General features: G+C 40.3%; 1 protein-coding gene across 2 annotated transcripts in view; it reads right to left on the reverse strand.

The window, feature by feature from the left end:
• SLC25A12 (solute carrier family 25 member 12) overlaps window positions 1-20,045 on the reverse strand; it is a 91,235-nt gene that overhangs the window by 50,336 nt on the left and 20,854 nt on the right. Inside the window, exons 3-4 of one of the 2 annotated variants that reach the window (XM_008138564.3) lie at window positions 19,717-19,859; window positions 6,608-6,723 (exon numbers count right to left, since the gene is read on the reverse strand). In XM_008138564.3, coding sequence (XP_008136786.1) covers window positions 6,608-6,723; window positions 19,717-19,859 — 259 coding nt within the window. Of the gene's footprint in view, window positions 1-1,839; window positions 1,931-6,607; window positions 6,724-19,716; window positions 19,860-20,045 lie in introns of those variants that run through there. The other variant, XM_028140975.2, reaches the window with a different exon arrangement.

Below are 20,045 nucleotides of genomic sequence, written 5' to 3' on the forward strand. Positions count from 1 at the left end.
TCCACCTGTGAACCGAAGGGTCCCGGGTTTGATTCTGGTCAAAGGCACATGCCCAGATTGCGAGCTCGATCCCCAGTAAGGAGCGGTGCAAGAGGCAGCCATTCAGTGATTCTCTCTCATCATTGATGTTTCTATCTCTCTCTCCCCCTCTCCCTTCCTCTCTGAAATCTATAAAAATATATTTTAAAAAAATAGTATAAGAAATAAATGGAAAGCAGAACAGAATAAGTTAAATAACTACCTATATTTGAGTAATATTATTTATTAAAGGTAAAAAGTTATTTTATGATAATCTTTATTTTAAAGGTCATAAGTCCCAAAACTCAACTATTTGATAAGAAATGTACATATTACTACCTAGATTTTATATAATGGTGGAATAACACTGACTTCCCTTTATGTGATCAGAAGATAGCAGAATCTCAAGTGTGAAATGATATCAAATAAAGTAAAAAATTCAGAAGCTTTCAAACTACAAAAAATTAACTATGAAAATTATTTTCTACTATCACAAAATCATTACAATGTGTAAGCCAAAATTACAATGTATAATCTACATTTAGAAAAATAGCTCTATAATAAAAACTTTAAAATCCTATTTTATAAACTTCCTAGCAACCTCTAATTAAGATATTAGAACATCTTCAAAACAATTAAAATGATGGTCTAAATTACTCTTAGTAATCTCCCAAATATTGAACTGTCGTTTTCCATAAGTATTTGTTTGAACTTTTCCTATTTCTGGTAAAGTGGACACTTGACAGCTTTTATATGGTTTCATTATGACCATTATAATGTGCTGTAGTTTATTAGCTACCCTTAGATGCTATTAATTATTTTAGCTATGTCACAGTCTACAACTATAGTTACTAGGATGAACAAAATTTCAAACCTACTTTGGCACCTCTTGAGGTATCCCACTTTCCTTCTGTTATTATTTACACTGCCAACTGTCTAAGGCTAATTCAGGCAGCTCACAGAAATAATTAGTACCACTATTATTTTGCAGTCCAATACTTAATTACCACTTTACTTTTACCAGGATGTGCTTATCAAAAAAGTTAGACAAAGCTCCAGAACTGGAGAATGTATACTTGTATAGCTGATGTTCTTATCTTACCAGCTTTTGTCAGGTTCTGCATGACATGAAAGGGAACACCAATAATCTCAAATGTACCCAGTACATCTAACTGACACTGCATAACAAGTTGTCCCCCCAGAGAGAATCCCGTCTTTCCAGTGGCAAACAAGGGTCTTGAGCTCTAAATAGCACTTCTTGGAGTGCTAATTCAGTAGCCACAGTTCTGGCCTGGATGAAAGGGATACGACAGTCACATCTTACTGGCAGCAAGATCATGATCTAGTGTTTTATACTAGGTTGGCATTGCTAAGAGAAATAGGAATCCATTCATTTTCTGACATATAGGAAACAATAGACCACCTTTTCACTTCCTGCAGAGCATGGGCTTATGGAAAGAGATGGTTTCTAATTCCTTTGAAAAGGGAATTGGGGCCAGATACAAAAGTAGCCTGTCATTATGTTCCCTTTGCTCAAAGGAGACTAGCACAATGATTTGTCAGGAGGGCAGGTAATGATGATAACTGTGATTAAGTAAAAATGTTCACAGACGTATAACATTAGTCAGTTTAGCTGAATCAGTCACTTAGGATTGGACTAGGTGAAATATACATTGAAGCATATATATTATGTAAATATGTCTTAACAGAGGTCTTAATTTTCCCCACTGGGTCTCCCCATCTCATCCACCCCCATCCCTCCCCTGGTCCTTATGGGAGCTTCCTACTGGTCTTGTTCACCTTTCTGCAGTACAAAATTACCTCTGACCGGGGCTGGCACTCTTCTCCAAGACTGCCGCCATGCCTGTTCCATGAATGAGCCTGGAAGGAGCTGCTGTACCAACGGTGTGGCCAGAGAACTCCTCCTGTAGGTATACAAGCCATCAGCCCTGTGACACAGCCCACCTACCATCAGCCCAACGACATCCTGATTCCAAGGATTTCAGCCCAGCAGGAACCACTGCTTCCAACTTACAGGCTTGAGACCAAACATTTTTATTGTCAGGGGGGAAAAAGTCCTCAACAGCTGAGTTTCACCTGCACAGTTCTTAAAGTGAAGTCAGAGAGGCCTTTAGGACTTCCACCATGAACAATGAATATCCTTGTGTGTCACTGAACAAAAACAATGGCAAGACTTGAGGAGGTAAAGAGTTTTTCAGTGAAGGAAAACTTGGGGGAAAGAAGAGAAACAACTAAGAGACCAAAAAAGAAAACAAACAACAGCAAAATAAAGATCAACAACAGGAACTTGTAGAGGAAGTCCCAATCAATATAGCATGTAGACTCAGTCCCAGCCTTCTAGGTTCTACTCCCAGGTGGATCATTAGTTTCTGGGTGACCTCCTCTGTTTTTCTGAGGGGAAGTGTTTCTGTTAACACTTTACCTACCTCCAGGAGGGACTACTGTACAGTCAGTCAACAGAGTACTCATGCTGTCAAATATATGGAAAGGTCCATTTCTCAGGAAAGATTAACTTAAAAGGCATCTATTTCTATAGAAACTAGATGCTTTCACAGTCTATCACCAAATGGTATAAAAACTAATAATAGCATGTCTTTTACTCTATAGCCATTCTAATAGCCTTGAGTATTAATATGACCTTCTCTGCAATAACTGAAACAAGCCTCAAAAATTCTTCCTGATTTAATTTGAACACCAGGTGAACCTCTAATTCTTACCAGTTAAGCTGGGTATTGATTAGCATTAGTATTTCATATTATTCCATGTCTACAGTTTGTTTCCTCTGAGAAGGTACAACATTTTTCATATGTAGCCTACCACCTCCTGAGCCTTTCTATAATAGCAGTGGTTATGCCTAATTTATTCTTCCCTTTAGGGGGAAAGAGTCTATTTTAGAGACACAAATGGAACACATTTTTATTTGCTATACATATTGATGGTCAAAGACAATACAAAATCAAAAGGAATCTCTGCTTTTGGAGGATCCTACAATCAGGGGGTGAAGATGTGCCCTTGGAAAAGTTCACTTCGGAGAGTTCCTATTCCTAGGCAAACACTTTGGAACACAATGTTGAGATTTTAATAGAAAACTTAGAATGTATAACATGTTTTATATTCATTTATTAGTTAATCGATGAAGAGTTTGGGTGGTCATTTTATTTTAATGATTATATCTTTGTTAAAGCAAAAGGCTGTTATTTTCTTAATTTATGACAAAAATATATCAGCTATTGACAATACAATGTAGTGTAACTGGTTATTTAGGTTACCTCAAGCTAATTCTGTCAAGCAGAATATCCAGTACACTAGTGGATAACAGTAAGAGCAAGGCAAATTTGTACTGTATCTAGCACACACCAGTCATGCAATGGCCTCTAAAGGCTCATGCCACCAGGCAGTAACAGATATACAAGCCATTAAGTAATTATCCACAGCATGCACTAAAAGTTGTATTAAAGGGACATCAAAAAGGAAACAATTATCTAATGATTTTATTCCCTCTTGTAAAAACTCCAGAATCCTCTTGTGAGCTTGCATATTCTGAAATGGATTACCAAGGTCTCAATGTAAGTCCTCTCCTCCAGAGTAAAGGCATCTCTAACAATGGGAAAAAAAACTTGCCCAAACTCAAGAAAATGTTATTCAATATTGCTACTTATATAAATACTTGAAAGATGCACACAATATATAATTTGATGTGAAAAAATAAAACCAAAAGCATAGATGAGAACAATATATACAACTACACAGATAACATCATCATTATAGTCTATGAGAGCTACCCATGGCATACCAGTCTTTCCCCACTCCATTACACCTTGCATCCAATATTCTCTCCCACCTTTCTCTCCAGATGTGCACAACACAAAACTATTCTTTAAATAAGCTTCAAACTAGAAAACACAAGGCTATTTGGTGAAAAGAATTTCAAGTTAGAATGGATCTAAAATTTGCTTTTCCTTAAACTATATTTGTAAATACATAAGCATTATTCATTTTATTAAGTGGATACAAACATGAAAACTGACCTTTATCACAGATCCAAAAACCCTATAAAGATTATTTTCTTATGCTGAAATTATACAGTCTCGAAATATAGCCTTAGAAATCTTGTTAAATGGCATTTCTAACAGTTTCGATGTTCTTCCTCATTTAAGAATATGAAATTAAACTTTCTCTTTTTCATTATGATTCCTTTCATTTTAGTTAAGAACATCATCTAAAAATGGATCCTCAAAACTAGGGAGGCAAGGCAGAAAGGGGAAATGGTCAAAGTACCCAGGAAATAGGTGAGCACTATCAAAAGAATCATCCAGCTGGCCAGGGACCCCCGTTACAATGTTGAAAGGTAGGTCAGCTTTACCTTATTCCATAAGAATCTTTCGATCTTTAGATTATGGAGAAGAATGAAAGCAGGATTTTGGAGGGTTTATATGTTCTTCAGTTCATACTAGGTGCTATAAAAACTAAAACTGATTTGTTTTGCTTTTAATCCTAATTATATGTTCTTAAAATCGTAAATCATAGTCTGAGGGAAAAACAAAAGATCTATAAAATGCTAACGCTCTATAAAATGAAATTTTAAGGTGGTATAAACCAGCTACTTCCTACACTCATTTAACATACTAATCAACAATGGCATGAGTCTCTATTGTTAGTCTGTTAGATGTACTGACTTGAGTGACTAATTTTTCAAAATAGAAATTGGGAAAATCAATCAAATGGAGGATACACAAAGAACCATGATATCAATATAGGAGGTACAAGATAAATCACAATTTGTTTTTGGGAAATATAAATCTTACATAATGGACACGTGATAGAAGCACAGATATACTGTCATTAATGCAGATATTTGTATCAAGGTATTTCCCAAGCATTTCTGCACATTTGGAAGTGAGACAGATGAGCGTGTGTGATACCTACTGAAAATAGAAAACGCAGCATTATCAGTAGTACTGGGTTAATGCTGAAGGATGAGATACAAAGGTTTTATGCTTTAAACTACAGAATCTAGGTATTTTTGAGGAAAGTCAACATTCCTTAAGAGGCATAATGGCCAGAGATTGCTCCAAAGCAGGGAGAATGCCAAGATATGCACAGGAACCTAAAACGTTCTGCACAGGTTTTTATTTGGGAAAATCGTATTCAGAAGACAACTGGGCTAATGGGCAGAAGGAAACAATCAATGCCAAGCTAGAAAATGTGCCCACTAAGATCACAGCAATGGCACCACTGGTCCTTCTGAACACCTGTACGTTCTCACCAGTCTTACCATGCAGTGATACTCCTTCCTTTGGGTTTAATTAAAAGTATTTGTTTTAGAACAAACTCTACAGTGAATAAAGATTTAGTGCTGTGGCTCAGGAAAAGCCCAACTTTCAAGAGTTACTACATACTGATGCCAATTCACACCATAAATGGGGATCTAGCTCAGTTTTACAAGATGAAAAAGCTCTGGAGATCTATTTCACAACAATGTGAATATACTCAACATTACTAAACTATACACTTAAAAATGGTTAAGATGGCAAGTGTTATGTGTTGTGTTATCAAATTTAAAAACTCCAAATTTAAAAAAAAGAACGGATGGAGCACTCAAAGTCCTTAAAAACACTACATTACTTTTATTAAAAAGACTATTGCAGGAAAAACTAGCTGATACTTTTCCTAAACAAAAACTAATTTCTACAAATAAGTGTCATTAAAAATTAATACATAACGACAAACAGAAATCCAAGTTTATAGTTTGTGAGACATCAACAATGTGCTAATTTATTTGCCTATCAAAGAATCTACTCCCAACTCAGATGGCAATTTTAATACCTTCACCTTGTTTCCTAAAACCAGAATTCTAAAAGGGGGTTCAGAGAAGGCTAACTATTCTTGCCTTAACCTCCTCCTTTAGTGCCATTCTTGGTGTTAAAATGACTAGCAGCAATTTTCCAAAGACACTACAGAGAAGCTCTGAACGCTCTGCCCAGAAGTCCTTTAAAGAATGTTGTTGTTCGCCGAAACCGGTTTGGCTCAGTGGATAGAGCGTCGGCCTGTGGACTGAAGGGTCCCAGGTTCGATTCCGGTCAAGGGCATGTACCTTGGTTGCGGGCACATCCCCAGTAGGGGGTATGCAAGAGGCAGCTGATCGATGTTTCTCTCTCATCGATGTTTCTAACTCTCTATCCCTCTCTCTTCCTCTCTGTAAAAAATCAATAAAATATATTTAAAAAAAAAAAAAGAATGTTGTTGTTCACAGTCTGTTTCATGAAGACTTTTACCCAGGCTGGATGAGAACAAGAAAATTTTACACCACCTATTTTAGGAGTGTGAAAGTGTCAATGACTCAATGAGCTGAAGTAATGACATTCCTAGGTTCCTTAATTTTTTGCAATAGTCTAATGCTTACAAGAAAATAAAACCATTTACCTGTGTAAATCCTTTTAGGAAAGTAAAAATTATTGACTAACTCCTAAATAACCAGCAATCTATATGCAGTTACTAGATTTAGAAATTAAGACTGGACCAGCCTCACTAACTTCACTTATCACTTACAATCTTTTCTTTTCCTTACCAAATGTCACCTCTCCATTTCCACTCTTGTCAAACAATTGGAAAGCCACTATGAACATGGAATCTGGAGCACATAAAACAGATTCAAATGCCAAAAACTCTTGATAGGAGATCAACCTAGAATAAAGTATAAAATGTTACTGGTTGGTACAAAAAGAAAAAACATCAAGCATTTAAACTGCCTTTACTGTATGAACTATAACTGAGGGTAACCAAATAATTGATGAAAAAAGTTTCTTGTCATAGAGGTATTCCAGATAATAAAAAAAAGGAATAAAATTAAAATATCAGCCTTTTGAAAAGCTCTAACAAATTAATGGACCTGGGCAATAATCATTAGCCACTAACATCACAAAAAGAGAGAGAACTAGACCAAAAATAATTAAACTTGAATCTGAACAAGTCTGTAGATCAGAGTTCCTCAACCTTGGCACTCAATAGTACCATTCTAGGCTGGATAATGCTCGTTGTGGAGGCCTCCTGTGCACTGTATCTGGTTTGGCAGCATACCTGGCCTCTACCCACTAAATGCCAATAGCAGCCCCCATGTTAAGAATCACTATTCTAGATGTAATCAACAATTTATGAAAAATACAAAGGACAAAGGAGCATGTTGAACATTATCACGGGAACACAATCAGCAAAAGTGCAGACTGTAGGGAACTACAGAGTGAACATGACCTTTTAGAGAAACATGCTTCCCATTTTCCCGATTAAGAACATGCCTACATTTTACAATCCATTTTATGCTCCCATTCATCTAAAACACATTTTACATTCAATGTTACATTTTGTATTTCTTAAAACACTTTGAAATATGTTTAAATTACATAAATTATATTATATCCAAAGCAATGATGTATACATGCCTTTGCCCTCTATTGAGGGAAAGGCTTTGTGGTGATGTTATTCAGGAATTATGCCCTCACTATCGTGCTAAAGCATCCTTGGTGACATTAGGAGCTTGGGTGCCTAATAAATCCTGGAGGGAATGACCTAATAATCAAAACTGTTTTATCAGGCCACATGTCATAAAACGCCTTATACATTGGTATACTACTAAAACATATTGTAAAACTCGAAAGTGTGGTTATCATTACACAAATTTTAGGGTAACAAAAACAAATGAAGTTATAACATATCAGGTAACATCATGACCATCCACACACTCCTAAAAGCAATGAATAATATGTGGTTTTAAGCTCTGTAAAAAACTAAAGAGCAAAGGTATGGTATGATATGGTTGGACAGTACAAGAATGTGTAACACAAAACCAGTAGTGATCTAGGGGAGGAGTTAGAGAAGACCTTCATTTTCTACATTGTATTTTTCTGAAGTGTTTGCAGTTTTTATAATGAAGAATTAGAATTAGGTCTTCTGATTGTAAGAGTAATTTTTAAAATAAAAATAAAAAGTAACTAGGATGCCCTGACCGGTTTGGCTCAGTGGATAGAGCGTCGGCCTGCAGACTGAAGGGTCCCGGGTTCGATTCCAGTCAAGGGCATGTACCTTGGTTGCGGGCACATCCCCAGTAGGAAGTGTGCAGGAGGCAGCTGATCGATGTTTCCCTCTCATCGATGTTTCTAACTCTCTATCCCTCTCCCTTACTCTATGTAAAAAAAAAATCAATAAACTATATATTTTTTAAAAAGTTTAAAAAAAAATAACTAGGCTGATTATAAATTTAAAAATATACGTATCATCTTGGTTTTTCTAAAATAAGTCTTAGGAATTAAATACTAAAAATACAATTACCATGAAATGCAGACTATGTAGCTTTAAAACACATTTCCTGGTCAGTAGTAGAACTTTCTACATTTATAAGAGGGCCAAGAACTTTTCCTTAACGGTCATAAACAGTCAGCTGGCAGAGTGAATTTGGCTCATACATGTATTTTCTTTGGCATGCAAAGTATTAATTTTTTAGTTGCATTAGTTGCCAAAATTTGGAAATCGTAAGATTTCATATTAATATCCAGTTTTCTGGTTTCTCTTGATAAATTGCAAGCTTGGGCAATAGGTTTCTGGTGCCAAATAGCACCAGCCCCTGGAATCAAGCAATAACTGCCTCTTTCTGAGAGACCAGGGCTCAGCAGTTATCTACGTCCTGCCCCTGCAGATTTGAGACTAGTTGGGCAGGTTTCTAACTAAGTAGCCCTTGGTTTAAAATATAAAATCTATAGCCAAAACCGGTTTGGCTCAGTGGATAGAGCGTCGGCCTGCGGACTCAAAGGTCCCAGGTTCGATTCCGGTCAAGGGCATGTACCTTGGTTGCGGGCATATCCCCAGTAGGGGGTGTGCAAGAGGCAGCTGATGGATGTTTCTCTCTCATCGATGTTTCTAACTCTCTATCCCTCTCTCTTCCTCTCTGTAAAAAATCAATAAAATATATTTTAAAATATATATATATATATAAATATATATATATATATAATCTATGAACTGTATTGAACGCCTACATTTTGTCTACCAGTATATTCATAAAGGCAAATCATATATTCATGCAACTTTAGAGCTAGAGAGACTCTTAGAAAGTCTGAAGAAGTCAAACAATCTGCTCTAAAACATTCAGCAACTCAGTAGGCCCAGTGAGATTCTCACCTCCTGCCTTCAATTCAGTGTACACCTCCCTACCCCACGCCCCAAATTTAAAGTTACAGTTGAGAAACAGAAAGGTAAAATAATAAACCATTACAAGAAAGTACTGAAGAAATACTCAGTTACCTTTGTTATATAGAGTGATTTATTTAAAGAAAGAAAAGTCAATTAAGAAACACAAAAGCCATCAACAATCTATCCTATATAATAAAAGGCTAATGTGCAAATTGTCCCCCTCCATGGGGAGTTCGACTTGAAGTTCAACCAGGGGGCAGGGCCGGTGGCCAACCTCCTGCGTCCCCTCCCCCTGGCCGGCCCTGCCCGCTCGGATCGGGGCAGGCTGGCCAGACCCCAGCCATGCACAAATTTGTGCACTGGGTCTTTAGTCCTAATATATAAAAAGCCAGGGGCCATCACGACAGAAACAACTGGACAACTGAACACAGGCTTCATGGGGCGACCAGGCCAGCAGGGCAGTAGTTGGGGACGACCAGGCCAGCAGGTGGCGGGCAGTTGGGGGCAACCAGGCCAGCAGCAGGGCAGTTGGGGGTGACCAGGCTGGCAGGGAGAGCAGTGAGGGGCGACCAGGCCGGCAGGGGGGGAGCAGTTAGGGGCAACCAGGCCAGCAGAGGAGGGCAGTTGGGGACGATGAGGCCAGCAGAGGGGGCAGTAAAGGGTGACCAGGCCGACGGGGGGAAAGGCAGTTAGGGGCGATCAGGTTGGCAGGCAGAGGTGGTTAGGGGTGATCAGGCTGGCAGGGGGGGACAGTTAGGGATGACCAATGACTGAACAGCAGGCTGTATGGGGCAACCAGGCCAGCAGGGGGGTTAATGAGGGACAACCAAACGACTGACAGCAGGCTGCCTGGGGTGACCAGGTCGGCAGAGGAGTTAGTGAGGAACGACCAATGACTGAACAACAGGCTGCATGGGGCGACCAAGGGGGGCAGTTGGGAGCAACCAGGCCGTTGGGGGAAGGGTAGTTGGGGGTGACCAGGCCAGCAGGGGGGGAGCAGTTAGGAATGATCAGGCTGGCAGGCAGAGGCGGTTAGGGATGATCAGGCTGGCGGGGGGGGGGGGGCAGTTAGGAGCAATCAGGCAGGCAGGCAGGTGAGCAGTTAGGAGCCAGCGGTCCCAATTGTGAGAGGGATGTCCGACTGCCGGTTTAGGATCGGGCCTGAGGGGTCCCGGATTGGAGGGGTGCAGGCTGGGCTGAGGGGACCCCCCCTCCATGAATGAATTTCATGCACCGGGCCTCTAGTATATTTATAAAAGGTTAAGTGACTGATTGTCCGTCCATCTGTCTTGTCTGACTGACAGGCCGGTACATATGACGTGCACTGGCATTTAAAAATAAACGTTGACTCATGCATGTGTGATACATATAAAGCTCCCATCAAATTTCTTAATAGTATTATTCCTTCAGGAATGCCATGTCATAAATTAAAATTGAAAGTAGGTGCAATCATCATGCTACTGAGAAATCTTAATAGTAAATGGGGTCTTTGTAATGGTACTAGATTTATTATCACAAGATTGCGACCTAACATAATCGAAGCTGAAGTATTAACAGGATTTGCAGAGGAGATGTTGTTCTGATTTCAAGAGTTGATTTGTCCCCATCTGACACTGGCCTCCCATTTAAATTAATTCAAAGACAGTTTCCAGTAATGCCAGCATTTGCAATGACTATTAATAAGTCACAAGGACAAACTCTAGACAGAGTAGGAATATTCCTACCTGAACCCGTTTTCAGACATGGTCAGTTATATGTTGCTTTCTCTCGAGTTCGAAGAGCATGTGGCATTCAAGTTGTAAATACTTTATCACAAGGGAAATTAGCCAAGCACTCTGAAAGTGTTTTTACTCTTAATGTGGTATACAGGGAGATATCAGAATAAGTTTAATCAATTTATCAGTCACTATTTTTATCAATGTTATCTTTATATCATGTTTTTATTGTTTTCATGTTTTTATATGTCTTTGTTGTTATATCATGTTGTTGTTTATTTATTTATTAATCAATTTATGTTATTTTCATATACATTTTACTAATTTTCTTTCATCTCTGACACTTCTATTATAGAGAAAGGGCGAATAGCGATAATAAAATATTTCTTTTAATTAATTTCCTTTTAATGTGCACAAATCTGTGCACTGGGCCACTGGTTTAAAAATAAGTCACTTCATATTATTCAGCCTTAAAAAGAAATGAAGTTCTGGTGCATGCTACATGAATGAATCTTCAAAATTATGCTAAGTGAAATAAGTCATACACAAAAGGACAAATATTGTATTATTCTATTTATATGACATACCTAGAATAGTCAAATTATTGAGACATAAAGTAGAACAGTAGCCCTGGATAGTGCTGATCAGTGGTTAGAGTGCCAACCTGCACACCAAAGAGCTGAGGTTTGATTCCCAGTCAAGGGCACCTAACTGATCCCTGGCCCCAGTCAAGGAGTATGCGGGAGGCAACCAATGGATGTGTCTCTCTCATGTCAATCAATGTTTCTCTCTGCCTCCCTCCCTTCCTTTCACTCTCTCTAAAAATCAATGGAGCCCAGCCCGGCGTGGCTCAGATGCTTATAGATTGAGCATTGACCTATGAACCAGGAGGTCACAGTTCAATTCCCAGTCAGGGCACAGGCCCAGATTGCGGCCTTGATCACCAGTGGGGGGCATGCAAGAGGCACCTATTAATGATTCTCTCTCATCTTTGATGTTTCTGTCTCTCTCCCTCTCTCCTTTCCTCTCTGAAATAAAAATATATAAAAAAGAAAAATAAGCCCTGACTGGTTTATTAGTGGATAGAGCGTCAGCCTGCGGACTGAAGGGTCCCAGGTTCGATTCCGGTCAAGGGCATGTACCTTGGTTGTGGGCACATCCCCAGTTAGGGGGTGTGCAGGAGGCAGCTGATCGATGTTTCTCTCTCATCGATGTTTCTAACTCTCTATCCCTCTCCCTGCCTCTCTGTAAAAAAATCAATAAAATATTTTTTTTAAAAAGAAAAAGAAAAATAATAATAAATGAGAAAAATATCCTCGGTTAAGGATTAACAACAAAAAAAAAGTAGAAAAGTGGTTACCAGGGACTGGGTGTTGGGAGAGAAAAGGGACTCATTGCTTAATGGGTATGGAGTTTTGTATAAGAAGGTTAAAAAGTGCTGGAGATGGATGGTGGCAATGGCAATACAATGTGAATGTGTGTAATGCCATTGAAATGTGCACCTAAAAATGATTAAAATGGTAATATTATGTTATATATTTTTAATACAATAAATAATAAAAAAATAAGTTACCTGATGTTATTCAGGTGTATGCATTTGTCAAAACTCAGCAAATGTTTTAAACTAACAAACAAAATAGAAACAGACTCATTGATACAGAAAACAGACTGACAGCTGTCAGAGGGGATGGGGTTTTGGGGCTGGGTAAAAAAGTGAAGGATTAAAAAAAAAAAAGACTCAGACAACAGTATGATGATTGCCAGGGGGAAAGGAAGGTGGGGGAGGTAGAAGAGGGCAAATGAGGGGATAAGTGGTGGTAGAAAGAGATTTGACTTTAGGTAGTGAGCATACAATGTGGTTGGCAGATGATGTGTTACTGAGTTATATACTTGACACCTGTGGTGTTATTAACCAATGTCATCCCAATAAATTCAGTTAAAAAAAAAAAAGATTTATGGGAGATTCCAAAATGGCGGCAGAGTAAGTGGATACACACTGACATATTCCCAGGACCAAACTGGAAAAAACAAATGCTAACATCCAGTTGATAATATCCATGCTGAAGTATTTAAGAAGTGCATCAATGTCTGCAATTTACTTTGAAATGAGTAAAAAAATGAAGTGGGTTAATGGAAAGATAGGGGGATAGATACATGAAAACAGATGTTTAGAAAGATGTTAATGGTAGAATATACTGTATGTGGTGGGTATATGGGTATTTACTGTAAAATTCTTTCAACTTTCTAGAATGTTTGAAATTTTTCATAATAAAATATTGGGAGGAAACGGGGTAGATAGGCCACTTAGTCTCTGATATGCTCCTTACTTGTTTTTAGCTAAAAATCCTATCTAATAAAGAGGGAATATGCTAACTGACTGTCACACCCTCACAAAGATGGTGGCGCCCACAGCCAATAAGGAGGGAATATGCTAATTGACTGCCATGCCCTCAAAGATAGTGGCACCCATACCTACAAGATGGTGGCACGCAGTCCCCTCAGCCCTGCTGGGGCAGCAGGCATGTGGCATGGCTGGGCCCGCCCCTAGGTGGGTCCACCACTCCACATGCCTGCCTCTGGAGTCCCCCAGTCCCTTCTGCCCCCCAGCAAGACTCGGATGGCGGCTGCCCAGCTGCCTAGGGCCGCCCGAGGCTCAGGTAACCAGGGCCAGCCAAGGCTTGTGCTGCTGGCAGTGGCAGCAGCAGAGGTGTGATGGGGGCATTGCCTTCCCCTGATTGCCAGGTCGCCTCCCGCCCCTGAGGGCTCCGGGAATGGAGAGGGGGCAGGCCAGGATGAGGGACTCCCACTCCAGTGCATGAATTTTCATGCACCGGGCCTCTAGTACATAATAATGTAACAATACTCTTCAAAAAGCAAGAAATAATCTGCTTATCTGCTAACATAAAGCAAACATGTTCCAGAATAATTTTTAAAGCTCTTTTTCCTTTATCCTGTCTGCCATGGAGTCCCCTATCGATAGAAGGACCTGATTGAGACTTTGGCAGGAAAAGTGCAAGCCACTAACTATAGAGTTGAAAAAAATCATTACTTAGCTCATACCATAATAGTTGGTTTTCTTTTAATAAGGATAACATATTTATTTGCTGTTTGATATACTATAAAGAACACTTATCATTTTATGACTTTGAAACAATATATTTTATAAATTTGATGTGTTTCTAAATTTTTCTACAGAGCTCCTTTTAATGTACTGAATGGAAATTATAAAATTTCAAAATATTAATGTATTAATTTCTAATTTTTTAAAACCACCAAGATTTCTGCATAAAAGGTTCTTCTATATACATGTAATAAAATGTAATTAATTTAAAAAAATAATAGTCCTGGCTGGATGGCTCAGTTAATTGGAGTGTTGTCCCATACACCAAAAGGTTGCAGATTTGATTCTCAGTCAGGGCACAGATTTAGGTTGTGGGTTTGATCCCTGGTACAGGAGGTAACCAATCAGTTCTCTCTCTCTCTAGCATCAACTTAAAATTTTATATATATATATTCTCTCTCTCTCTCTCTCTCTCTCATCAATTTAAAATTATCTATATATACTAGAGACCCAGTGCACAGATTCATGCACCGGTGGGGTCCCTTGGCCTGGCATGCGAGGATTGGGCCGAAAACCGGCTCTCAGACATCCCCTGAGGGGTCCCTGATTGCGAGAGGGCACAGGCCAGCCCGAGGGACCCCACCGGTACAGGATTGGGGCTGGGGAGGGTACCACAGGAGGGCTCCAGGGAGTGCCTGGCCCGTCTCGCCCAGTCTGATCGGTCGGATCCCAGCAGCGAGCTAACCTACCGGTTGGAGCGTCTGTCTCCTGGTGGTGTGTGTCATAGCGACTGGTCAAACGGTCAAACAAATGGTTGGACACTTAGCATATTAGGCTTTTATTATATAGGATATCTATAATATGATCCCTGGCCCCAGTAATATGCTAATTGGACTGGACATCCTTCCAGATGTCCTTCCTTCCAGACAAAGCCACAATAGGCGAGGGCTGAGGCAGAGGAGGCAGAGGCCCCCAGCCACGGCGGACAGGGGCCATGACGGCAGTGGACAGGGGCTGGGGCCAAGGCCCTTGCACAAATTTCATGCATCAGACCTCTAGTAAATGTATATATACTTGGGTGAGGATTAAAATAATAAAATAATAAAACAAAAGTATTATAGAAATTCTAACAATGACTCTTTACCTTACTGAAGTCATAGGACCTTTTGAAAACCTGTGATTTCTACCCAGAGAAATGCACATACAAATGCACTCATTTTATATTATACTAGAGGCCCAGTGCACGAAATTTGTGCATGGGGTGGGGGGTCCCTTAGCCAAGCCTGCACCCTCTCGCAATCCAGGACCCTTGGGGGATGTCCGACTGCCGGTTTAGGCCCGATACCACAAAAATCCCTGCGGAATTGGGCCTAAACCGTCAGTTGGACATCCCTCTCACAATCTGGAACTGCTGGCTCCTAACTGCTCGCCTGCCTGCCTGATTGCCCCAACCACTCCCCTGCCTGCCTGATCACCCCTAACCATTCTGCCTGCCTGCCTGATCGCCCCTAACCACTTGCCTACCTGCCTGATTGCCCCTAACTGCCTCTGCCTCGCCTCTGCCACTGTGGCTTCGCCCAGAAGGATGTCCAGAAGGTCGTTCAGCTGTCCAGTCTAATTAGCATATTACACTTTTATTATTATGGATTCCAGCAAGTTCAGGAACCTCTGAAGATTATTCATGAACAAGAGAAGGTTAAGAATCCCTATATTTCTAGAAAATTCCACCTTTCTCTGCTTTTAGAAAGTATCTGTTTCATAAACTTACTTATAATTTTTATGACATAACTATGAATCAGATTTCCTTACCAATCCCAATTTGACTCATTCCAAAGACAGAGAAAAAAAATGAAGTTCAAAAAGTTTTTACCATTTGAAATAGAACATATTTACCTTTTGAAAAGAGAAGCAGGTGGTATTGTTGTTTTAAGCAAACACCATTCAACATTATTAGATTCTTTACAAGCCAAAACCCATTTTTGACCTATTCTTCTCTGGCAACTTAAACCCTTGACCACACTTTTAACAACCCAACTGAGTCTGGGAGAATCACATAAAATGAAGCTTCATAAAAGATACACTACTGAGATGGACTTGATGGTCCCAAAAGGAAGCATTGAAAAGACATGGATACTCTGAAAACGGGTCTCAGACCAAATTAATAACAATAAATACTCTGATCATTCCTAAAAGAGCTAAATGTATATGCTACCTTTAATAAGTTTGAAGAAGGAATTATGATGAAATAGAATTAATTTTTATATGCCTTACTGTTTAAGCACTATGAGTAATCCAATGACTAAATGGTCCACAGTAACTTATCAGCTGATTTGACTTTTTTAAAAAATATATTTTATTGATTTTTTACAGAGAGGAAGAGAGAGGGATAGAGAGTTAGAAACATTGATGAGAGAGAAACATCGATCAGCTGCCTCTTGCACACCCCCTACTGGGGATGTGCCCGCAACCAAGGTACATACCCTTGACCGGAATCGAACCTGGGACCCTTGAGTCTGCAGGCCGACGCTCTATCCACTGAGCCAAACCGGTTTCGGCTGATTTGACTTTTTTAAAGTTAGACACAAAGTATATACAAGTTTCTCAATATCTGCCATTGATAAATTATATAAAATCTTTCTAAGACATAATACTTACAGTAAATTTCATTTCAGAAAAATACAAATGAATACAATATTAAACCTGGACTCAAAGAAGATAGATACCAACATTTCTACTTAAACAATTACAACAGTCTCCTAGATAGATATCACTGCATTCAAATCTTATCCTACTCCAACCTACGATTTTTCTAAAATTGGATCATTTACTAGAGGCCTGATGCATGAATTCATGCACAGGTTAGGTCCAGCCAGCCCACCCCAATTGGGGCTGATCAGGCCGGGCCAGCAGGGGCGAGGAGATGCAGGAGGTTGGCCAGCTCACCCCAACCCCGGTACAACTCCCAGTCAAACTCCCATTCAAGGAACAATTTGCATATTAGCCTTTTATTATATAGGACTAGAGGCCTGGTGCACGAAATTCGTGCACGGGGGCGGGGGGGTATCCCTCAGCCCAGCCTGCACCCTCTCCAATCTGGGACCCCTCGAGGGATGTCCGACTGCCCATTTGGGCCCGATCCCAGTAGGGGTCGATCCTACTGGGATCGGGCCTAAATGGGCAGTCGGACATCCCTCTCACAATCCAGGACTGCTGGCTCCCAACTGCTTGCCTACCTGCCTTCCTGATTGCCCCTAACCGCTTCTGCCTGCCAGCCTGATCACCCCCTAACCACTCCCCTGCCAGCCTGATTGATGCCTAACTGCTCCCCATCCAGCCTGATTGCCCCTAACTGCCCTCCCCTGCAGGCCTGGTCCCCCCAAACTGCCCTCCCCTGCAGGCCTGGTCCCCCCCAACTGCTCTCCCCTGCAGGCCTGAGTTCCCCCCAACTGCCCTTCTCAGCAGGCTTGATCGCTCCCAACTGCCCTCCCTTGCAAGCCTGGTCCCTCCCAACTGCCCTCCCCTGCTGGCCATCTTGTGGCGGCCATATTATGTCCACATGGGGGTAGCCATCTTGTGTGTTGGAGTGATGGTCAATTTGTACATTACTCTTATTAGATAGGATAGAGGCCTGCTGCATGGCTGGGGGCCAGCTGGTTTGCCCTGAAGGGTGTCCCGTATCAGGGTGGGGGTTCCCTTGGGGCGTGGGGTGGCCTGGGCGAGGGGCCTGTGGTGGTTTGCAGGCTGGCCACGCCCCCCGGCGACCCACGTGGAGGCCCTGATATCTGGGATTTATTTATCTTCTACAATTGAAACTTTGTAGCCTGGAGCGGAGGCCAAGGCAGGCAAGGGCTGCAGGAGCTTGGCTTCCTCCATCGCCGGGGGCAACTCAAGCCTCCTGCTCTCTCCAGCTCTGTGGCTGCCGCCATTTTTGTTGGGATTTATTTATCTTCTATAATTGAAACTTTGTAGCCTTGAGTGGAGGCCTGGGCCTGCCAGGGTGTGCGGAAAGCTTGGCTTCCTCCATTGCCGGGGAAACCCAAGCCTTCTGCTCGCTCCGTGGCTGCAGCCATCTTGGTTGGATTAATTTGCATACTCGCTCCTGATTGGGTGGTGGGCGTGGCTTGTGGGTGTAGTGGAGTGGTAGTTAATTTGCATATTACTCTTTTATTAGATAGGATGGTAATGGAAATAATGTTTAAAGATTCCTTACTGCCCCGTTTTTGTTATTTTTAGTTTTTCACACAAGCACCTCTACAGGGAAGAGAAAAACACCTGGCTCCTTGGAGGTCTGGGGATGTAACTTGGAACTCACAAAACAAGGCAAATTTTCTTTATAATTCATACAAATATTCCATTTGCTCCATAATACAGTCATATGTGATTTTAATATAAAAACAGTGTTTTTTCCCCCTTGAATTGAATAAACTGAGACTCTAGTAAGATGAACCTTGTGATTTCTGTGACTGCACAATATACTGCCAGGCTAAAAATATCTCCACGACTGAGAGTCATGAGCCTCTCTTTGACACTATACAGTCAAAGCCTAGCACACAAAGCCAGTGGCAAAGCAGTACCACAACCACACCAAAGTACTTGTAACACAATCTCCCCACTTTTACTCCCCAAAACATACATACACACACACACACACACACACACACACACACACACATGCCCCTTGGTGCTTCAAATCACTACTGCTCCCCCTTTTGTGGAATTCTCCTTCCTACTTGTCCAACCACCAGCAAGCAAGCTCCTTTCATCTTGTCAGATTTCACCTCTTCTGTGATGCTGTCCTGCGACCCAAAACAGACTTAATTATGCTTTCTTGAGTGTCCTTTGTACCTTTTACATACTTCTACTATAGCATCTTATTCCCAAAGTATTACTTTTCTGTGTTGTTTACCCATTCTTTATCTCACTAGGCCATGAGTTTCTTCTTAAGACCAGGAATTCTATTTTATGTTCAGATTTCTAAGGCCCAACAGAGCCTGGAAAATGGTGTTTGTTCAATAAATGTTTGTCAAATAAATGAGTAGACAGAGAAATTAATCAATAAAACTCTCTAAATTCTTCCCTGATTTTTCTTTATAGCACATATAATCTCCTAACACATTCTAATTTACTTTTGATTTTGTTCATTTTTGCATAGTTTATTCACTGATGTAATTTTAGAACGTAATACAGTGCCTAAAGCATAGTAGATAGTAGGTATTCAATATTTATTGAATGAATGAATGAAAGGAATATAGTTATCTGAAAACCATTCTGCTCAGATTATATATAAAATATGACTTTTCACATGTAAGTTTCTCAAAAGAAAAAGAAATGCCAGTATCCTTGATAATGGTAGCAAATAACAGTTTTTATGATCACCTCAGAAAAAATATGATTTATTGATATTAAAATTCCCGATTGTCATAGGTAAGCTTATGGTTTTTCCATTTTTTAATCAGACACTTCAGGGCATTAACCTTCAAAAAATGCATAGAGCCCAGTCAGTGTGGCTCAGTGGTTGAACGCTGACCTATGAACCAGGAGGTCAGAACCCCATCAGGGCACATGACCCACTTGCAGGCTCGATCCCCAGGAAGGGGACCTGCAGGAGGTAGCCGATAGATGTTTTTCTCTCACTGATGATTTTCTCTCTCTCTATCCTTCTCCCTTCCTCTCTCTCTAAAAATGTTTTGAAAACATTTAAAAAATGCATAAAGGTCTTACCCATCCTTGGTTTGATCAGCTACTCCTGCCAAGAGCTGAACAATCTTCGGATTGCTATCTGGGTCATTATACAGTCCAAGATAGCGCTGGACAAAGTCTTCCGGGGTCATGTAATGTTCTCCATCGACTTCAGTACTGGCATACTAAAAAGTAAATAATGTATACTTAAATATTAAAATTATTCAATATCCTTTTATAGCCAACAAATATCTTATGAAAATGTAAATTAAAGACAAGTATCAAAATCAAAATATGGATAATGCAGACTTTTTCTCTGGATAGTGAAAAAACAAATACCAAGAGCATGACTTAAGAACATTGGTAAAGTA

Source organism: Eptesicus fuscus, chromosome 11 (assembly GCF_027574615.1).
Source record: "Eptesicus fuscus isolate TK198812 chromosome 11, DD_ASM_mEF_20220401, whole genome shotgun sequence".
In the NCBI taxonomy this organism is placed as follows: domain Eukaryota; kingdom Metazoa; phylum Chordata; class Mammalia; order Chiroptera; family Vespertilionidae; genus Eptesicus; species Eptesicus fuscus.